At 42.7% G+C, this 20,953-nt stretch overlaps 1 protein-coding gene across 3 annotated transcripts in view; it reads right to left on the minus strand.

Moving 5' to 3' along the window:
• LOC133459986 (glutamate receptor 1-like) overlaps positions 1-15,050 on the minus strand; it is a 123,843-nt gene extending 108,793 nt beyond the window's left edge. For all 3 annotated transcript variants that reach the window (XR_009784080.1, XM_061740442.1, XM_061740441.1), the window contains exons 1-2: positions 14,789-15,050; positions 3,146-3,280 (exon numbers count right to left, since the gene is read on the minus strand). Coding sequence is in view for 2 of the 3 variants with exons in the window: in XM_061740442.1 (XP_061596426.1) it covers positions 3,146-3,280; positions 14,789-14,894 (241 nt within the window). In the remaining variant the exon portion in view is untranslated. The remainder of the gene's footprint in view (positions 1-3,145; positions 3,281-14,788) is intronic.
• Between the last annotated feature and the right edge of the window lie 5,903 nt (positions 15,051-20,953).

Consider the following 20,953-nt stretch of genomic DNA (forward strand, 5'->3'; position numbering starts at 1 on the left):
GTTATTATACTCCAAAACCTCAAAATCTTAACAAGAATATTTGTCTTATTTCTAGTAAAATGTCTAATTTTTAGTAAAAAAAATCTCATTACATTTAAGACAAGACTCAAAAACTCAAAAAACAACAATTTTCACCTGTTTCAAGTAGATTTTCACTTAAAATAAGTAGAACATTTTTTCTGCTTGTAATGAGAAGATAAATCTTGTCCCACTGGCAGATTTTTCTACTTATTTCAATTGAAAATTTACTTGAAACAGGTGAAAATGGTCAAATAAGTTATTTTTCTGGCGATGACTCTTGTTTTAAGTGTAATGAGACTAAAAATGAGACATTTTAACTAGAAATAAGACTAATATTCCTGCTAAGATTTTGAGTTTTTGCAGTGAGCGAGACTGCATTTGAAAAAGTTCCAATTTTCTTAACCACACAGATAAGCTACACAGCAGAGTTCTGTGATGAATATTTGCTGGACGTGTTGATTGATACTCTAGTTAAGTTCTGTGACTCGTAACCTTGCCATACCTTAGCTTCCACTGAATTGACGCCACTGCTCTCCACTAAATCCACACGCCCCATCAGGGCTCTGAAATAACGCAATTCCGTTTTACTGACGACTTGTGAAGTGATGTTTATGGGGATGAAAATGAATTCCCAGGTTTCCTAGAAACTCCTCCAGGATAACATCAGGTTGTCGGTTGAAGGTCACCAGAAGCTGAATGAAACTAAATCCATCACAGAATAGCTTCAGAAAAAGAAGCAGTGGTCCAGAGTCCAGACCCAAACCCCATAAAGATGTTGAAGTGGGAGCTCCAGAGAGCCGATCACACCAGACGTCTTACAGATGTTTCTGAAGCAGTTCTGTAGAGACAAATGATCCAGAATTCCTCCTGAATATGGAACAGCTCTAATCCAGAGGTCCTGGAAGATCTTGTTAAGGTCACTGCTGCTGAAGGAGGTTTAATATCAGTGTATTTCTGTTCACTGGGTTTTATTTCTAGCACTGCCAATATTCAAAGACTTGTTCAATAAAACAGCTTGTTTGTTATCAGCTTTAGCACAACGTGTTTATCTTCCTTTGGGATTTAGATGGTAGGTAATATTTTATGGAGTTTAACATGCTTTTTCTCACCACTCACTCATCAAGACATCTATTCAGTCCTGTTAAGGATTCCTGCATGACATTTTAATGACTTGATTAGGTTTGTCTTTATATGCCTAAAAGCATTCATTCTCATCTACCAGCCGATCACGTATTAATCGGCAGAAGATATAACAGAAGACTGCCCCATGTCTGGTTCAGAGGAGCATCAGAGGAGAATCAATGTGACCGTCTTCACACCACTGTACTCAAACACAAGGAGCAAAATTGCAGCCATTTGGGCTTAATTCATCTAACTGAATGAAATTAATGAGATGGAGCCACATTGTCCAACAGCAAGGGGTTCTGGTGTTACTGCGCGTACACCCTGGTCCTGCATGTTTTGATGTCTCCTTGCATCAACACACCTAATTCTAATTTGTGATGGTCATCAGCACGTCATCCAGATCTGCACAAGTCTGTTGATGCCACATTTGTATCAGGGTGTGTTAAAGCAGCAAAACATCTACAGTAAAACATGCAGGACAGCGGGTCCTGAGGACCAAGGTTGAAGGAACATGTCCACCTTTCAATCAGAATTTGATATCTTAGCTTTTCTGACTTAACTTATGCAAACCTATGTTCTAACTGATATTACTTAACATTCATTATGAAGAAATCTGTCCAAATGTCCTCATTTAAAGGAGGTCTCTACTGAAAGGACACCAGAAACGAGTGCTGCCAGAGCTGAAACCAGGAGTAAATGAGTGGGAATTGAGGTTTTCTCCGTTGCCAGGTTTGATCTTGTGGCTTTTGATCTCTTAAATATAACTTAAACCTCCTAAAGAGGAAGAGAATCAACTAAATAATCAATGGCACATTATAGTTTTTGACTGCATGACCTTCGTACCTCGTGTAACTTGCAGAGGTGACAGATTTTGCTTTAGGTCTCACTCTGACTGAGACCTAAAAAAAACAACAACAATCGAACAGCCTCCTGCAGCAACAACCACTGTCACAACGATCGCACTTTACGCCTGTACATGCACAACGTCTCTTGACAGCGTGCAACCACATACAGAAACACTACTGTCCATAATAGCCCAGAAAACACATATCTGAGGAGCATTCATGATCTAAAAGCTGCTCGGAGGCTGCTGCTCGAATCACATACATCGTTTCGAAACACGTGTGTTGAATTTCTGCTGAAAATAAAAGCAGATCTGTTTGGTTTGATCCAACACACCACGGCTAAAAGGTTCTCTGTCTCCACTGAAACACCAAGTGCATCTGAACAACAGAACCACTGAAACACCCGAGCCGTTGATGTTCCAGACTGAGTGCCATAGTGCCAGAAAACACGAGTCACTCTTCTCCTGATTTTCAAGCGCCAGAGGAAAACATGTGGCTCCCTGCATCCGTCTGTAGCTGTAAGAGACATTAAGAGCCTGTTTGATTTGTTTTTAAATCGTTTTTTAAAAACAGATCACACCAGTTTACACAGCTGAGACAAATCCAGGTACCAAATGAGACTAAAGACCAGATGTTCCTACAAGGATGTGACTATGACACTGGTTGCAAAACAACATGTATAAAGAAGTCTTTATTTAAATAAGTTATTCCAGCAGAACCTACTGAACATTTACAGTCATGCAAAAGTTACCATCTCCTACCATAGTGATCTTAGTTTTTGGTGAAGATTACCACAAGACAACATTAAAATTACTTTTTTTTAACACCGTATTGTTATTTATTGAATAAAAATAAAATCAAAAGACAAACCTATGTTTACACTGATAAGAGCTTGCAGATCCACCTTTAGCAGCAACTACTTGACGTAATTCTGGTCTGACTTCATCTGTGTCTCTCACGGCGGATGCTGTGGCTCATGGTACCCTAATATTAAGGTCTGCTTTCACCCAATGACTTTTATTATGTTTTCACCCAAAAACAAAAATGATAGATTTCACCAGGTGGTACTACATTTGTCCCAAGACTGAACATCCTTAAGGTGAAAAAGAAAAATCTGCTGAACACCACACAAACGTCGACGTTTCCTGACTTACAGGCATAGGTCATGGCGAAGCTGCTCCCAGTGTCCACCATGTCCACCTGCGGCACCAGTTTGGGGATGTCCTGATGCTGCGCCAGGGCGAAACGAAACACCTCGTACTCATGGGAGCCGGTGGGGAAAAGGCCTCCTGTTTCACACAAACAAGATGCAGTGAAGGCTAAGGAAGACAGAGATCACTACAAAAATCCAAACACATGATTAAGGGCTCCAACGATGCACTCGTGAAATGCAACCTTGTTTAGCTGCAAAAAGCTCTGCTGTAATTTGCTGCAGGAACTGCAGAACATGTTCTGGTGTCATTTTGTTGGGAGGGAACACCAATCAGATCATGTTAAGATAATAAAGAGAACATCCACAGAGTTGCTGCTCCCAAGATTCAAGTCATGCTGAATCATTACAATTACCCATCTGCATTTTTAAGTTTTGTGATTAATTATTTAAAAATACAGATCTATTCAACATCAAACATTGATTCAACATCAAACATTGCGCTGGAGTGCCTGTTAGTTCCCCCATGACTTCAGTGCCCACGAAAGGTTGGTGGTTGGGGTTGGCAAAAGGGCCTTTCTGTGTGGAGTTTGCATGATCTCCCCATGTTCCCTTGGGTAGCAATGTGAGCTACTCTCACAAAAACATGCACACAGTCCTGGGCTATATATGACCTCTCTGGCCAACCGGGGCGCCAGATGGGGTGGGGAGGATCTGGCCGGTATAACGTGATCCTTCCACGCGCTACGTCCGGCCAGAGAAGCCCTACCCTGTCTGGTGAAAAGAAGCGACCTGCTCACTCCTCAGGTTAAGGAGGAGACCTGAGCTCAGTGGTCTCCTCTACCAACCCATCCCGGGGTTGGTAGAGGATGGCAATGCCCAGGACTGGCACTTAGGTAGAGCACTGGGTGATGAAAACGGGAAAAAAATCAGGGATGAACATTTTCATGCCAATCTTTTGAGTTATCCTTCAGTATTATCCTCTGCCCGGCATTGTTTTAACTAAACAACTACTACTTCTCATTTCTAATTATATTGTAGTTCTTGTTCCAACTCCAACCCCATTTCAGGAACCTGAGATGGGTAGTTTTGGTTTAATCTTTCTATGGATCAGAGAACTTGCATCAAACACAAACGCAAATGTTCACAAGTAACTCCACATCATCCAAGGCACGAGGAACCATAGTGGATCATCTCTTGACCCTTCGGTCTGCTGGGAATGGCAGTGGTAACAGCAGACTCGTCTTACAACAGGCACTATTCCTGGGGGGATTCGATGAAGGCAACAACTCCGTGGAGGGGCTCGACCAACAAATGTCATCTTCATTTTCCATTTCCTTACATTCTCCACAGACTATACTTTTCTCCTGTTGACTTGTCCCTGGCCATATCCGTCACCTGCCTCGTGTCATGCACGCCTGTGCTGAAAGACTCCTGCTGCATCTTCGTGTCAATCAGCCAATGATTCTTAGTATTTGAGATCGATATAGCTTTTGTATTTTTGTAAGTTATTAAATTGTAGGGATGCCCCGATACCATTTTTTTCACACCGAGTACGAGTACGAGTATTTTAATTTGTGTACTCGCCGATACCGAGTACCGATCCGATACTTCTACCACAATAATAACTAGGCGAAAAATGCAATGAAAAATGCAATGAATTGGAAGACAGGTTTTATTTGCAACAGAAATTCAATTTTTAAACAAAACTCAGCCGGCCGGTGTTCTGCCGATCCTTGCTCTCTGCCGAGAAATGCTACTTTGTGGTACTGCGCACAGTCGATTTTCGTCAAAAGTTTGATTGCAACGGCCATCATTTCCTGCACAATGTAAAAATTGACAGAGAAGGAAGTGGGCTAGGGAGTAAAACACAGTAAAATTATAGCTCTATAAAGGTATAAAACAAGTAGGTAGCATTTTTAAGCAAAGCAGCAGAAATCGGCAGAACACGCGCACATCTGATCATCTGAAATCTTAAACTTAATTTCACATCCTCCTCAGATATGCAACCTTCAGTTTTCCTGAGCAGCAAAAAAAAAAGAAAAAAGATAACCAAAAAATCAACCACCATGAGACTGAAAAGCTCCCAGAAACATCAGAACCAACCGAGCAGCATCTCACTCAGCTCCAGGATAACCAAACTTTATCAACAAAGGTGTTTTCAAAGCTGGATGTTCATCTGTGAAAACAGTTGGCAGTAAATCTCTACTGACTACAACTCCAGAAAGTTCTTCTCGTTCTTCTGTCTCCAAGTACAACTCCCAAATGACGGACTCACGATCCGACAACAGTCATCTCAAGCCAGCTACAGATGCCGAGACACATACACATATGTGTTCCAATCAACCTTTATTGATATTGCACATTTCAACAATCCCAAGAGAACAACACATACAATGAAAACTTGTTAAAGGGAAGCTTACAACACTGAGATTCTCTTCCTGATTCTATCACACCCTGTCTGATCTGGAGGTATTTCATGAACCAGAAAGGTTTTAGTTTGTATTTTTTAGTGTGACTGGTTCAGAGAAAGGTTCATAAAAAGAAACCAGTGAAGGTGCATCCATTTTCTTTTACTCATACGTTACCAGGTCGAGGGTGCAGCAGTCTTAGCAGTGGTGCCCAGACTTCCTTCACCCTAGATACTTCCTCCAGCTCTTCCGGGGGGAGTCCGAGACATTCCCAGGCCAGCCGAGAGACATAGTCTCTCCAGCGTGTCCTAGGTCTTCCCTGGGGTCTCCTCCCGGTGGGACATGCCTGGAACACCTCCCTAGGGAGGCGTCCAGGAGGATCCGGTACAGATGCCCAAGTCATCTCAGCTGACTCTTCTCAATGTGAAGGAGCAGTGGCTCGACTCCGAGCTCCTCCCAAGTGACTGAGCTTTCACCTTATCTCTAAGGGAGAGTCCAGCCACCCTGCGGAGGAAACTCATCTCGGCCACTTGTATCCGCGATTGTCCTTTCGGTCATTACCCAAAATTCATGACCATAGATGAAGGACTTTACGGGAAATTTAATGTGGAACTGAACAAAGTCCAGAGTTCAGCGTAAGTTAACGTGGAAATCTGGCAGTTACAGTAAAGCAGCCAACATCTCTGCCACGAAGGTGCTCTCGTTGTCACGGCTGACCTCTACTATTGTTCTCTGGCGTGTCGTTTTCCCCAGATTTCTATCTGACTGAGCAGAAGCTGAGTTTGGAGTTTTCTAATGTTTGTGTTCCTTCTTCTGACGTTTTTGTTCTGTCTTTTTTATCCGTCCTTTTCGGACCGTCTTAGCTGACCGCGTGGAGTTTTGATGATGGTTTGTGATCCTAAAACCTCCAACTGGTCAGAAAGGAAAAAGTCCCAGAAGTAGTAGCTGGCATGTCTTTCAAAACCAATAAAACTTTTCCAGTTGCCTTTTACTTCCCTCGAGATCTTAGAATCGACTTTTATTTCCTTCATTTTTGATGATGAATCCATCTTTTTAGTCATTTAATTGTCCGATGGCATCGTAAATGATTTAAACCCGTATCTGATTTTGGACTTGGTCTCATATTAGGATCAGATATCCGGTAGTTGTTTATATCCGTTTCTAATTCACCACTTAACCTCTAAGAGGAAAATAAAAAAATTGAGCTGCTGCATATGTTGTTAGATATTAAAAAGTCATAAAACCTATTTAAATTAAAGCTGAAAACAGCGATGAACGGGCCCTCGCACCCCTGTGCACGTTCAGGCGTGCTGCAGTGGAAGCGCTTGTATGACTTGCATGTACATGTCTTCAGGCCTGGACATTTAGCGGATGACACCACCCACGACTCTCTATATCAAACCATTCAAAAGTTATGGCAGAAAGTAGGAACTATCAGATATCGACCAATCAGATGAAGAGGCGGGGCTAATTTGCACCGATGAAGGTTAAGGACTCTAAACCAAATCCAATGACACCACCCATGACTCTTCATGTCAAACCATTCAAAAATTAGCGCAGAAAATAGGAACTATCAAATATTGACCAATCAGAAGAAGGGGCGGGGCTAATTAATGCAAATGAAGGTCAAGTACTCAATACCGAGTCCGATGACACCACCCACAAGTCTTTATGTCAAACCATTCAAAAGTTATGGCAGAAAGTAGGAACTATCAAATATGGACCAATCAGATGAAGGGGGGGTGCGCTTTTTGGCGTCTATCGTCGTCACGGTAACGCTTTTGACTAAAAAAAAGTCATGCGCATTGTCGCAGGATCGAGATGCACATTTTGATGTAAAACACACCTGGTTGCACGTATTAACTGCCGAAGGAATGGCATACGTTTCGCCAAAATTACACAATTAATTCAAAATGGCCGGCTTCCTGTTTGGTTTCGGCCATGGCGCCAAGAGACTTTTCTTTAAGTTGTGACATGATACAGGTGTGTACCAATTTTCGTGCATGTACGTCAAACCGTATTATGGGGTTTGAGGCACAAAGTTTTCCAGGGGGCGCTGTTGAGCCATTAGCCCACGGCCATTAATGCAAACCATGAAATATCAAATTTATCGCCAGGCCTGGCCTGCGTGCAAAATTTGGTGACTTTTGGGGCACGTTTAGGGGGCAAAAAGGCCCTCCTTTCGTCAGAAGAAAGAAAGGCACAATCCCAATACACCCCCTACTTTCTTTCACTACCCCTAAAAAAGAAGGGACAGATTTTAGGGCACTTGAAATCTTGCTGTTTTAATTTCAGCTGTAGCGCTGTTAATATGCCACTTTATTAAGTTTTAATATTTTTCCAGGCGTAAAAGTAACCGTTAAGATCCCAAACCTGGGCTCAGTTTATCCAAATAACGCCTGTTAAGAAATTTGACCCGATGTTTTCAGAGATGATAAGAGCCGCCGGCCCGGAGCAGCAGCAGCTGGAGTACAGACGTGAACGCCCTGCGCCGTCGTCCCGGGGGAGAAACCTGCAGCTCTGTTGAGAATTACCGCTGGCTGAAATAAATCATTTAGGAAGATAAATGTTGGTTTAATAGATGAAATCTAACAGTTGTAGCTACGCCTCAATTTGCTCCGAAAATTTCGAGATTTCTGCCTGCCGGCTCCGGAGCTGATTTATGGGTCTGCGTTAAATCGACGCAGAGCCTACGGTGTAGGGTACGGCGTAGGGTACGGCATAGGGTACGGCATAGGGTATGGCGTACGGTGCGCGTCGCCGCGTAACATCGACGCAGAGCCTACGGCGTAGCCTACGCAGTAGGCTCTGCGTCGATTTAACGCAGACCCATAAATCAGCTCCGGAGCCGGCAGGCAGAAATCTCGAAATTTTCGGAGCAAATTGAGGCGTAGCTACAACTGTAGCCTACGCCGTAGGTTACGTAACCTACGCCGTAGGCTCTGCGTTGGTGTAACGCTGAACCATAAATCAGCCTTTATTCTGGCGTGATCTTCGGCAAACGGGCAAACGAGTGATTATGTACATTCACTGAGTGAATATTATGAAAGTAAAATATATATTTCTCGATAGAAATGTAATCAAAACGCATTTTTATGCAGAAACTAACTCAAAATATTGATTTATTCACTAAAAAATAAGAAATGTCTGCCATGTTTTTTTTTTTATTCAGTCCGCAAATGACAACGAAAAGCATTCTGGGAAATTTTTCTGTCCCTAGATCAGCTAGTGAGGATCGGAAAACCCTCGATCCGTAGGGACAGATTCATAGCCACTACACTAGTTTTCTTCACTACCCCTAGGTGAAAAGAGGAATTGGGACACCACTACCCTCACGGGAACGCGCCAAATGTAGGGGTAGGGATGAAAACTAGGGGTAGAGCGAGTATTGGGAGAGGGCCAAAAATAAAGAATAAAAAAATAAATAAAAATCCTACAGATACAATAGGGCCTTCGCACTGTAAGTGCTCATAATAACTAGAAAATTTCAGGAAATTTTGATATGGGCATGCCCTACTGCCCATTCGTCCCCTCTTGCTGCTTTGGTTTGGGGCTGTAGTGTTTGTGTTCGGGTTGGTTCAATCTCAGTTTAAGGTGTTTATGGTTGTATTGTATTCATTCCTGTACTCCCCGCAGGGGGTGTGGTTTAGGGTTGTTAATAAACCACACCCTCTGCTTCGGGGTTGTGTGGTTTAGGGTGATTAAGAATGGCCAAGAAGTAGTTTAGGTTTCTTTATAAACCGTTCAAGGTTGTTGATAAACCTTAGGGTATGGGGCCATTTGGCAGGCATTTTGACTTAAAATGTATGTAAATCACAGCTTCATGAAATTTGAATATGTTGTAGTCCACTGCGAGGCGAGTTTTGAAACATTTGAATCATGTCCCTACGATAACTTGTTGCCTAGCAACAAGCGTCCAAAGTCAAATGGACATTTTTTTTTTTTTTAACGTTTAATATCTTAAGAACTGTACTAATTGCGCTCCAAGCCCCGCCCAGCTCTCGACTACGAATCGAGAAGGAGGGGGGAAGTGACGTATGCCGTAAAGCAGTCAAAGCCGTAAAAATTTGTCGTTTTTTAGTGTGGAAGGGTTCCTACCATGCACCTCAAATTTACATAGTGCCAGTGAAAGAGATACAGACCCCTCAGACCATGACAGAGGTATCATTAAACCTGTTGTAAGTTGATATACCATCACAATGACTCTGGAAATATTATATTAAGGTGGAAAAGTGCTGCTTTAAATCACAGCTTCATGAAATTTGAATATGTTGAAGTACCGCGCACCGAGTCGGGGAACATTTGTACGATGTCTCTACGATAACCTGTTGCCTAGCAACAAGCGTCCAAAGTCAAATGGAATTTTTTCTTTAATTGAATGTTAAATATCACAAAAACCGTAATAATTAGCATGATGAGGTTGTACGGTCCTTTAGAGCCAATCGGGCCGAGTGTTTGTAAATTTGAATGATCTCTCTACTAAAAAGTTCAGCTGAGCAATAAGCGACCGAATTTTTGCCTTTTTTTTTTGCTTTTTGGCATGTAGTGTTGCCACGGTAACACTTTTGACTGAGAAAAGTAATACTCATTGAGGCATGATGGAGCCGCATCCAACGATGTATGCCGTGCATGGGTGCACGTTGTGGTTCGGGCCGCATTAATGGACGAAAAAAGCGTGCGGAATAAGAATAAGAAAAGGGAAACCTTTTTATGTATACTATTACACCCGCTGGTGCGCAGTGGGACTTTTGTGACTTTAGCTTGTTAGCAAAATGCTAGCAACATTGCCATTTGGGCCATTCTGGACGATTGCAATATGGTCATGTCACTACTTGGCATGCCCATAATAACAATTCCTACAGATACAATAGGGCCTTCACACTGTTAGTGCTCGGGCCCTAATTATTATTTAAATTATTTGTTGTGAGGGGAGAGTAGAGCTCGGTAAGAAGACGCTGAAACGTTCTCGCTGCGAAGGAAGAGCTTTCGCTTCTGAGACTACCATCCGAGTCTGGCTTCTGGACTTGCATGCTCTTTCACTGGTCTGAAGTACACAGACTTCAACTTCTTCCACAAAAAAGAAAATAAAGTATAATCAATCCTCTGATGTCTGATGACATGTTTACAGTGTGCTTTGATTGATTGAAGAAACCTCTGACTGTGGAGATGTCAATGCCTCCACACAAGATTAACATAGATTTTTTATTATCTTTTATTTCACAGTAAAGTGTCAAGGGTTACTATGGTAACTTTCATCCATACGGCTCTGTCAGCTGTTGATAAATGATGATTTTTGATCATCTGAGCAATCAAGTCACAGATGTGATCTTAGCCTTGTTCCTTGTGTTTAATGATATTATGAATTGTAGAAGGAGAAAACTGTTCCCAGTCTTTTTTTGAGGACCAGTGTCTTTAATCATTTGAACTTTTTTGTCACATATATGTTAGTTAGTTCATCTTATTGTCCAACACTTGAAAACGTCTCAAGACGCGATTAAACAGATTCACAAACATCATGCATTCATTTTTTAAGAGCTAAATACAAAACAGGACATTTATGCTTGTTTGTCCTGCCTACTACTTTCAAAATAAAAGCTCTGCTATTTGTAGTAGCAAAGACACAAAACTGTGAGGATGAAAAATACTGGTAAGTTAAAACTCTCCGGATATATAATAATAATGCACAATAGTGTTTGACAATTAGATATGGAATTCCTCCACATTCAACACAACTTTAGAAGTATATTTTACTAAATAAAGAATCAAAGTATAAGTAACCTGTGCACGGTTCTCTCATGCAGACATGTAGGCACCTGGATGTCAGTTCTTATAACTGCATTTGGTAAAACTTGAGTTAATATGCAACCACCACAAGTGTTTATTTGCCAATCCTGTGAGTTAGATCATTTTATAACAATGTTTTCACGTAAAATTTTAACCATTAACCCTTCCAACGCTGGAACTTGGTAAACTAAGACCAATTATGACTGTAAAAAAGAAGACCATTCAGGTTCCTCAGACCTCAGCTGGGCCGAGAAATGAAGTAAGAAAACACTCTCATCTCATCTGTTCATCGAGCTTCAGGTTGTCTGTTATATCTGTCATCTGTATCGGCATTTTTGCGATTGAAAATGTAGAAAAATGACCCAGGACTTTGGAAGATAAAGTCCTTCATAACAAATCTTGTTAAAGTGTAGTGGGAGCATGAAATATTCTAGTACTTGTAAATTGGTAATTGACATATAAATGGCAGAAACCAGATTAATCCAAAAGGTTGTGCTGAGAGAAGAACTTGTTCATTGTGTTAAATACAGTCATGACCACGAGTCTCATTTTAAATATAAAGTTTGTTATTTACTGTACATTTTTAACCAGTCATGTAAAAGAAGCTGTCCTCATTAACTCTGTGTTTTAGGAATATTATTGGAATAGTAAATGGTTTATTCATTAGGGTTATAAATGCTGGAAGCCGTAGAGCTGCTTCGACAGAATTCGATAAAACCAGCGTTGCTGATTTCCACTGCTGCAACTCTGGTTGTTATTCAGGCTCTGGCTGCAGCAGTTCTTTCATACCAGGAAAGATTCAGGTTGTTCAATGTAATGCCTCACCTGCATCCAACCTGAGGGTAAATCGCAGAAGGAGTCTGGACCAAAGGGGCAGCAAAACGCATTAAAAACGTCATTTTAGGGAGCAACGCACTTGATGGCCCACAGCTGCCTTGTACACACCACCGACAACGAGCGAGTCTAACAAAGATCAAACCGGTATGAAATAAAAAGCTGGAACAAGACGTATCCAGGCTGCAAAATGTTGAATGTTTTAATTTATTTTTTCTTGAGCAAAATGTTGGTATTACTGATGTTGCTCCTGAAACTTCAAATATTTGACTGATTGGTTCAAATGTCCTCCTGCAACACCTTCAAGGATGATTCAAACTGTTTAAACCATCTTTAAACTTCCAATATAACCTCTGGATTACCAGATACATTTTCATGGCAACAGATCAATAATGAAGACATGCACCATTAAAACATCAAATTTACAATGACCTCCATTCGTCAACAATAATAACCCTCTGACATGGTGGTATAATTAATCAAGCACATTAGTCTGGATCATAAGTCCCCCATGTTTTTGGTTAGTGTTTAACTGCAGTCTCAACTCAACTTTATTTATAAAGCGCTTTAAAACAACCACAGCTGAAAAAAGTGCTGTACATAAGAGGGCAAAAAAATCAACAGCAAAGGACAATAAAAACAAATAAATAAACAAGTAAAATAACAAATAAAATTACATAAAACCACTAAAAACAGAGCGAGGTCTCATGCTGGGTTAAAAGCCAATGAGTAAAAGTGGGTTTTGAGGTCGGTTTTAAAAGCAGACAGTGAGGAGGCCTGTCTGATGTGCAGAGGTAAAACGTTCCACAACTTGGGGGCAGCAACAGAGAAGGCTCGGTCCCCTCTGAGCGTTCGTTTTTACCTCGTTACCTCGAGGAGCAGCTGGTCAGCTGACCTGAGGCACCGGGCGGGGGCGTGGGGGTGAAGAAGCTCAGAGAGGTAGGGTGGAGCGACACCATTTAAAGATTTAAAAACAAATAAAAGAATCTTAAAATAGATTCTAAAATGCACAGGCAGCCAGTGGAGGGAGGCCAGTATGGGCATAATGGGTTCTCTCTTTCGCGTTCCAGTTAGCAGACGAGCGGCAGCGTTCTGAACTAACTGGAGACGCGCAAGAGAGGACTGGCTGACTCCAAGATACAGAGAGTTACAGTAATCCAGCCGAGACGTGATGAAGGCGTGGATTACTGTCTCAAGTGCTGTTGTGCAAGTACAGGCTTCACCTTAGCCAGCTGCCTAAGGTGAAAGAAACCCGACCTAACTATTGCGCTAACTTGGTTCTCTAGTTTAAAATCACCGCCCATTTTAAAACCCAAGTTACCGGTAGTCACAGAAGACTTTGCATGAACTCCCAAAGGAACCAGATCAACAGAGGAGGATGAGCAGGAGCTGCTAGGGTTAAACACAATCACCTCTGTTTTCTTTTCATTAAAATTTAAAAAGTTTGGGGCCATCCAGGCTTTGATGTCATCAAGACATGCCAGCTGGGGTTTGAGGGAGAAGGCATCACTCTTCCTAATTGGGACATATATCTGGCAGTCATTGGCATAGCAATGAAAATCAATACCATGCATTCTGAAAATAGATCCTAGAGGAAGCATGTATAAGGAGAAAAGCAGGGGTCCTAAAATTGAGCCCTGTGGGACCCCGTATAAGAGCGGAGCAGGGGAGGCCCATCGTGCTGGATCAAATCAAACTCACACGAGTGTGGCAATTGAGCCTATATATCCATGATGTTGAGTCACGGCATTAAGCACAATTGTTCAAATGATTGTATTGGTAAATTAATATTGGTCAAAATGTCAATGAAATGAATGAATGATGAAAAACACAATCATGCAATACTCCATCACCTGACTGTAATATTCTTGAGTGGCTCTGTTCATGGTACTTGTAACTGATTGGGCTCTGTCCTTGGTACTGAATTCTTCAGTCTTATACTACACAGAGTCCTGGTTCATGTAACTGTGACTTAGTCCAAGCACCTGATTCTTTAAGTCTTATTTTATTTTATCATTTTAAACATAATGTGTTACAATAATTCAAAATAATTTCATAGAAATAAAGCACTGTCCATGGCCCTGACTTCCCTTTGACAGAATTATCACAAACTAAAAGCTGTGGAAGCACCACAACTATTGTGTGAATATTATTCTTTACTTGCATGAATATTAAAGCACCAAATTATGTAAATTGCACATGCATATAAACTGAGCCACAGAGTGAAGCTCAGCCACCAGTATTGGTACAGGAGTGCTGAGTGAGGCTGCTTAAATAATGATTTTAGTCACAGCAGGAATTTTCCAGAAATATTACCAGGTTATTTTAAGAAATAACATTTCCATCTTTCACTGATAGTAGTGTTTGAGGTAATTTCAAAATAATCTAAAACAGATTAAAAAAAATTGAAAAAATGTGAAGACAATTGAGATTTTAGAGTAGCCTAGAGTAGAAACGGTGCACCATCAAATATGAAAACTAGTCGGTGACTGTTAGAGCGCACATGGAGCGCATATTAATGTCTGCATTAGCAGTATCGTCATGCACAGGTGTCCCAATCTTGGATACAAACATTTTTAAGTTCAATAACTGCACATGATCCCGGGGCATCCACTCACCTATGTTGATGTTACTCGGGAAACTTGTCCCGCTACATAGCGCTACCACCACCAGCAGCAACAGCGGGGGGAGGAACGGGGGGATCGGGGAGCTCTGCAGCCGCATGTTTCCTCCAGCAGCAGCACCGACGGGAGACGCGGAATAGCCGCCGTAATCCCATCCGAGACCCACGCAACCCAGCCACGGACTCCCACACAGCCAGCGGCTGTCTGTTTCACTCCTCTGTCTTTAGCGCTCTCTCACTTCTCCCCCTGTCAAACATCCATAGTTGGAGCGCAGAGCTCAGCTGCCGCGTCGACTCTGACTCTCAGAGTGGTTGTTGGCTGTTTGCGAGCCCCACTACCCCCACTCCCTCTCCTGCTCACACAGAGTTTGACATAAAGAAAAGAAAAAATAAATAAATAAATATGGGACATTTCCTGAGACCCTGTCTTTGCTTACCAAATTCGTTTATTTTTCATCATCCAATGTGGATCTACTACTGTGTTTGAGATCATTTCCTGATGTCTTCACATTTGTCTCTAGAAGACTCAGAGGACTCCATGGTCCACCCAATGACTGAAAGGTGTCAGGTCCAGAGCTTCACCCCTCCACCACCGTGCTTGACCCTGGCTCTAAGTTGTTTCTGCTGGTTTTCTTCCAAACATGGTTCTGGACACAAAGACCAAACATCTCCACTTTGGTCTCATGTGTCCAGAGGATATGAGACTTCTAATTGTGATATCATAGACCTTTATATTTAACATGCTCAGTGAGGCCTGTGATGAAGACTTGCTTTTTTAATGTTTAGGGCCCGAGCACTTACAGTGCGAAGGGCCTGTTGTATCTGTAGGTTTTGTTTTTTTTTTCCTCATTTTCTTTTCTCGTTTTTATTTTTCAAACGAAATGAGGGCCTTTTTGCCCCCCTAAACGTGCCCCAAAAGTCACCAAATTTTGCACGCAAGCCAGGCCTGGCGAAAAATTTGATATATAATGGTTTGCAGTCATGGGCGTGGCAAAATGGCTCAACAGCGCCCCCTTGAAAACTTTGTGCCTCAAGCCCCACGATACGGTTTGACGTACATGCACGAAAATAGGTACACACCTGTATCATGTCGCAACTTAAAGAAAAGTCTCTTGGGGCCATGGCCAAAACCGAACAGGAAATCAGCCATTTTGAATTAATCGTGTAATTTTGGCGCAATTTATGCAATTCCTTCGGCAGTTGATGCGGCCCAAACCGTAACGTGCACCCAGGTGTGTTATACATCAAAATGTGCGTCTCCATCCTGCGACGACTCACATTACTTTTCTCAGTCAAAAGCGTTACCGTGGCGACGTTAGATGCCAAAAAGCGCGTCCCCCCTTCATCTGATTGGTCCATATTTGATAGTTCCTACTTTCTGCCATAACTTTTGAATGGTTTGACATAAAGACTCATGGGTGGTGTCATCAGACTCAGTTTTGAGTCCTTGAACATAATTGGTGCAAATTAGCCCCGCCCCTACTTCTGATTGGTCGATATTTAATAGTCCCTATTTTCTGCCATACATTTTGAATGGTTTGACATAGAGAGTCGTGGGTGGTGTCATCTGACTCGGTTTTGAGTACTTCACCTTCATTGGCATGAATTACCCCCGGCCCTTCTTCTGATTGGTCGATATCTGATATTTCCTACTTTCTGCCATAACTTTTGAATGGTTTGATATAGAGAGTTGGGTGCTGGTGTCATCCGCTAAATGTCCAGGCCTGAAGAATCTACATGCAAGTCATACAAGCACTTCCACTGCCCAGCTTGCAGCTTTAATTTTTAGTTGTTTTTTTTTTAGATTTTATTGGGGTTCTGGTGGCATTTATCCAAGATGTAGATAAGAAGGTGGTAGAAAGAGAGAATGAGGACGACATGCAGCAAAGGGCCGGGACTCGAACCTGTGACCGCTGCAGGAGGACTGTAGCCTCAGTACATGGACCCCTTGCTTTAACCACTTGGTTGTTCCATCCATCCATCCATCCATCATCCGCCGCTTATCCGTTCCCAGGTCGTGGGGGCAGCAGTCTCAACAGAGATGCCCAGACTTCCTTCACCCCAGACACTTCCTCCAGCTCTTCTTCCTCCAGCTCCTCCGAGGGGAGTCCGAGGCGTTCCCAGGCCAGCCGAGAGACATAGTCTCTCCAGCGTGTCCTGGGTCTTCCCCGGGGTCTCCTCCCGGTGGGACATGCCTGGAAAACCTCCCTAGGGAGGTGTCCAGGAGGCATCCGGTACAGATGCCCAAGCCACCTCAGCTGACTCCTCTCAATGTGAAGGAGCAGCGGCTCGACTACGAGCTCCTCCCGGGGGACCGAACCCCCACACCCTATCTCTAAGGGAGCGTCCAGCCACCCTGCGGAGGAAACTCATCTCGGCCGCTTGTATCCGCGATCTCGTCCTTTCGGTCACTACCCAAAGTTCGTGACCACAGGTGAGGGTAGGTTCGTAGATTGACCGGTAAATCGAGAGCTTCGCCTTTCGACTCAGCTCCTTCTTCACCACGACGGTCCGGTACATCAACCGCATAACTGCGGACGCTGCGCCGATCCGTCTGTCAATCTCACGCTCCATCGTTCCCTCACTCGTGAACAAGACCCCAAGATACTTGAACTCCTCCACTTGAGGCAGGACTTCTCCACCCACCCGGAGAAGGCACGCCACCCTTTCCCGGTGGAGAACCATGGCCTCGGTCTTGGAGGTGCTGATTCTCATCCCTGCCGCGTCGCACTCGGCCTCAAACCGCCCCAGCACATGCTGGAAGGTCCCGGTCCGATGAAGCCAACAGGACAACGTCATCCACAAAAAGCAGTGACGAAATCCCGTGGTTCCCAAACCGGATCCCCTCCGGCCCCTGGCTGCGCCTAGAAATCCTGTCCATAAAAATTATGAACAGGACCAGTGACAAAGGGCATCCCTGCCAGAGTCCAACATGCACTGGGAACAAGTCTGGTCTGATGCCAGCAATGACTCCTGCTCCGATCAAACAGAGACCGGACAGCCCTTAACAGAGGGCCCCGGACTCCATACTCACTGAGTGCACAGAATGACACGAGGGACACGGTCAAATTCCTTCTCCAGATCCACAAAACACGTGTAGACTGGTTGGGCAAATTCCCATGAACCCTCAAGCACCCTGCGGAGGGTGTAGAGCTGGTCCAGTGTTCCACGACCGGGACGAAAACCGCATTGTTCCTCCTGAATCGGAGGTTCAACTATCGGCCGTATTCTCTTCTCCAGTACCCTGGCGTAGACTGTCCCAGGGAGGCTGAGAAGTGTGAACCCCCTATAGTTGGAACACATTCTCCGGTCCCCCTTTTTAAACAGAGGGACCACCACCCCGGTTTTCCACTCCAGCGGCACTGTCCCCTTCCTCCATGCAATGTCGCAGAGGCGTGTCAACCAAGACAATCCTACGACATCCAGAGACTTGAGGTACTCAGGGCGAATCTCATCCACCCCCGGTGCCACTGAGGAGCTTACGAACCACCTCGGTGACCTCGGCTTGGGTGATGGATGAGCACGTCCCCGAGTCCTCACTCTCTGCTTCCTCAATGGAAGGCATGTCAGTCGGATTGAGGAGATCCTCGAAGTATTCCTTCCACCGTCCAACGATGTCCCCAGTCGAGGTCCCCCCGACAACATAGCTCCTAGGATCACTCGGGCAACACAAACCCCTCCACCACAGTAAGGTGGCGGTTCAAGGAGGAGCACTTGGTTGTTATAATAAAATTTAAAAACACTTGGTTGTTTTTAAATTTTATTATTTTGAATTTATTTGAGTATTGGACACCTGACTATGAGGTCCTCGCCTGGGAAGATTGAAAATTCTCTTGAATATTGTCCACTTGTAAATAATCGTTCTCACCATAAAATATTGAACTCCAAATAATTTGGAAATGTTTTGGAACTTTTTCAACACTTTGTATTATGTTAAGTTGCTTTTCATCCAAGGTTACAGAAAGCTGGCAGATCTTTGTTAAATTTTAAATCTGACCTGTAACATTTCAACTGAAATTCTTTGTACTTTTTCTAGTTGAATTCTGTCTTTTAAATAATACGTGGTTCTTTAATTACTTGGGCAAGGTTTTATTCCTCATCCCAAACTCAAATATACCGTCTTCGATCTACCCTTGAATCCATCGGTCTACTCCAGGGTAGTCAAATGTGCGGCCCGCGGGCCGCATGCGGCCCGAGAGAGATTTTCATGCGGCCCGCGAGAAGTTTCCAACGACAAAAAAAAGAAATGTTAATTTACTAAAAAGGAAGGCATAAATAATTGCCATGAATCGCAGCATATCCGATAATATATTTCTTCTACAAATCCATCGTTATTCCACAAAGAGAGCAGTTTTCAAAATTTTTTTAGTTTTCTAGAATGCATTTTCCAATTTTATTTCTTTGTAGACGGTTGTTTATTTTTATTAACTGACTACTATTATATATTTTCGCAGGAAAAATATCATTGCTAAAAAAGATGATTGGAAGATATTTATTTAGAGAATTTCAGTTTTGAATACAAGGATAGTGACAAAATTTGAAAGAGAAGTTGAAAGTTGAAAGAGAAGTGCTGACTTTTTCGGCACACTGGCGTAAATATCCGCGCCAATTTTTAAAAATTAATTAATTAAATGTCCTATTAAAAAGCGAAATATATAAAAAAAACATATGTTTCTGTTTATCTTTGTAAAATGATATTAAAAGTATCTTACATAATTTGAAAAAAAACGAGAAATTTCAAGAAAAGATCCTGAAGATATATATTATACATAATTAGAGTGTAAACAAAGTGCATATTTCCTTTAAAATTAACTAAACTGATATTGGATTAGATAACAATAGTAAAAAAAAAAGAATTAGAAAAAAAAAAATTCGCACCGTTTTTGTTATTTTCAGCGTGCGGCCCGCGAGAAAAAAATTGGTCAAATCCGGCCCGCCAAGCAAAATGAGTTTGACACCCCTGGTCTACTCTGTGAAACCCCCTTGTGTTACCATACCACCTCTCCTCAATCAGTTTAATCGATCTATTGAAAGCACAAACGCTTGATCCAGAGGACTGAGGAAGTGATCATGTGATGGTATTGCAGAACCCGGACTTCTGAGGAGTTAAAAGCATATCACACAACTTTCTCAAGTACAATGACTCACCCACATGTACCAGCAAACATGTCAAAAAAACCGATGTGAACCTAGTGAAATAAAAAGATATTAAAAAAAAACAAAAAAAAAACGATGACATCACCCCTCAGAAAACCGATGACATCACTCCTCAAAAAACTGATGACATCACTCCTCAAAAAAAAAGATGACATCATCCCTCAGAAGACAGATGACATCACTCCTCAAAAAAACTGATGACATCACTTCTCAGAAAACAGGTGACATCACTTCTTTTTTGAAGGCTGTGTTTGTTTCAGCCACCAATGTTATTAATGCCCAGAAATGTGTAAAAACATCTTAATGCGCTTAATGCAGAAAGCAGAAAACCATCACTGCAGTCAAACTGAATCCAATTATTTCCAAATAAACCCAATGTATTCTCCTTAATTTCTTTTTATACATGTAATCTAATTTAAATTCGTACAACACCAACACAGCACGTCTCCTCAGACTTGATTCATTTCTTCAACATAAAGAGGCGGACTATGTCCTCTGCTTGGACTTTGCTTTCCAGAAGAAGCTGCTGTGAACGGAGGATCATCAGGTCCATTGGACCAGGAAGAATGTTCTGGAAGTGCCTGGGTATGGCCAGGCTAATAATGACCCTCATGTGAAAGTTAAATCTCAAATGACTCATGGGCACCAGGAAGCTGCCAGCATGTGTCATTTTTATCAACTCCAAACAAACATCACATTACAGAGGCCATATTAAAGCGGGAGACTTGATGGAATCAGAGTGGAAGAGATCACAGCTGTTATTGGTGACATCTCACTGCTGATGGCTGTCACCTTCCTCCATTCGTCTTGATTGATTTATGCCGAGCTGCAGATGTTACGTCCAGTTCTGCACGCCTGTAAAGAAACGGATCCCCATTACGCAAAGCTCAGTGCATGGACTCAGATGTCCCCGCTGACTCGTGTCTTGAAGCCACGTCTATCTCCCATCTGGAAATGCACACTGAAGTGACAGACTCTGATCTGAGTATCAGAACACTCACAG

Source organism: Cololabis saira, chromosome 14 (assembly GCF_033807715.1).
Source record: "Cololabis saira isolate AMF1-May2022 chromosome 14, fColSai1.1, whole genome shotgun sequence".
Classification (NCBI taxonomy): Eukaryota; Metazoa; Chordata; class Actinopteri; order Beloniformes; family Belonidae; genus Cololabis; species Cololabis saira.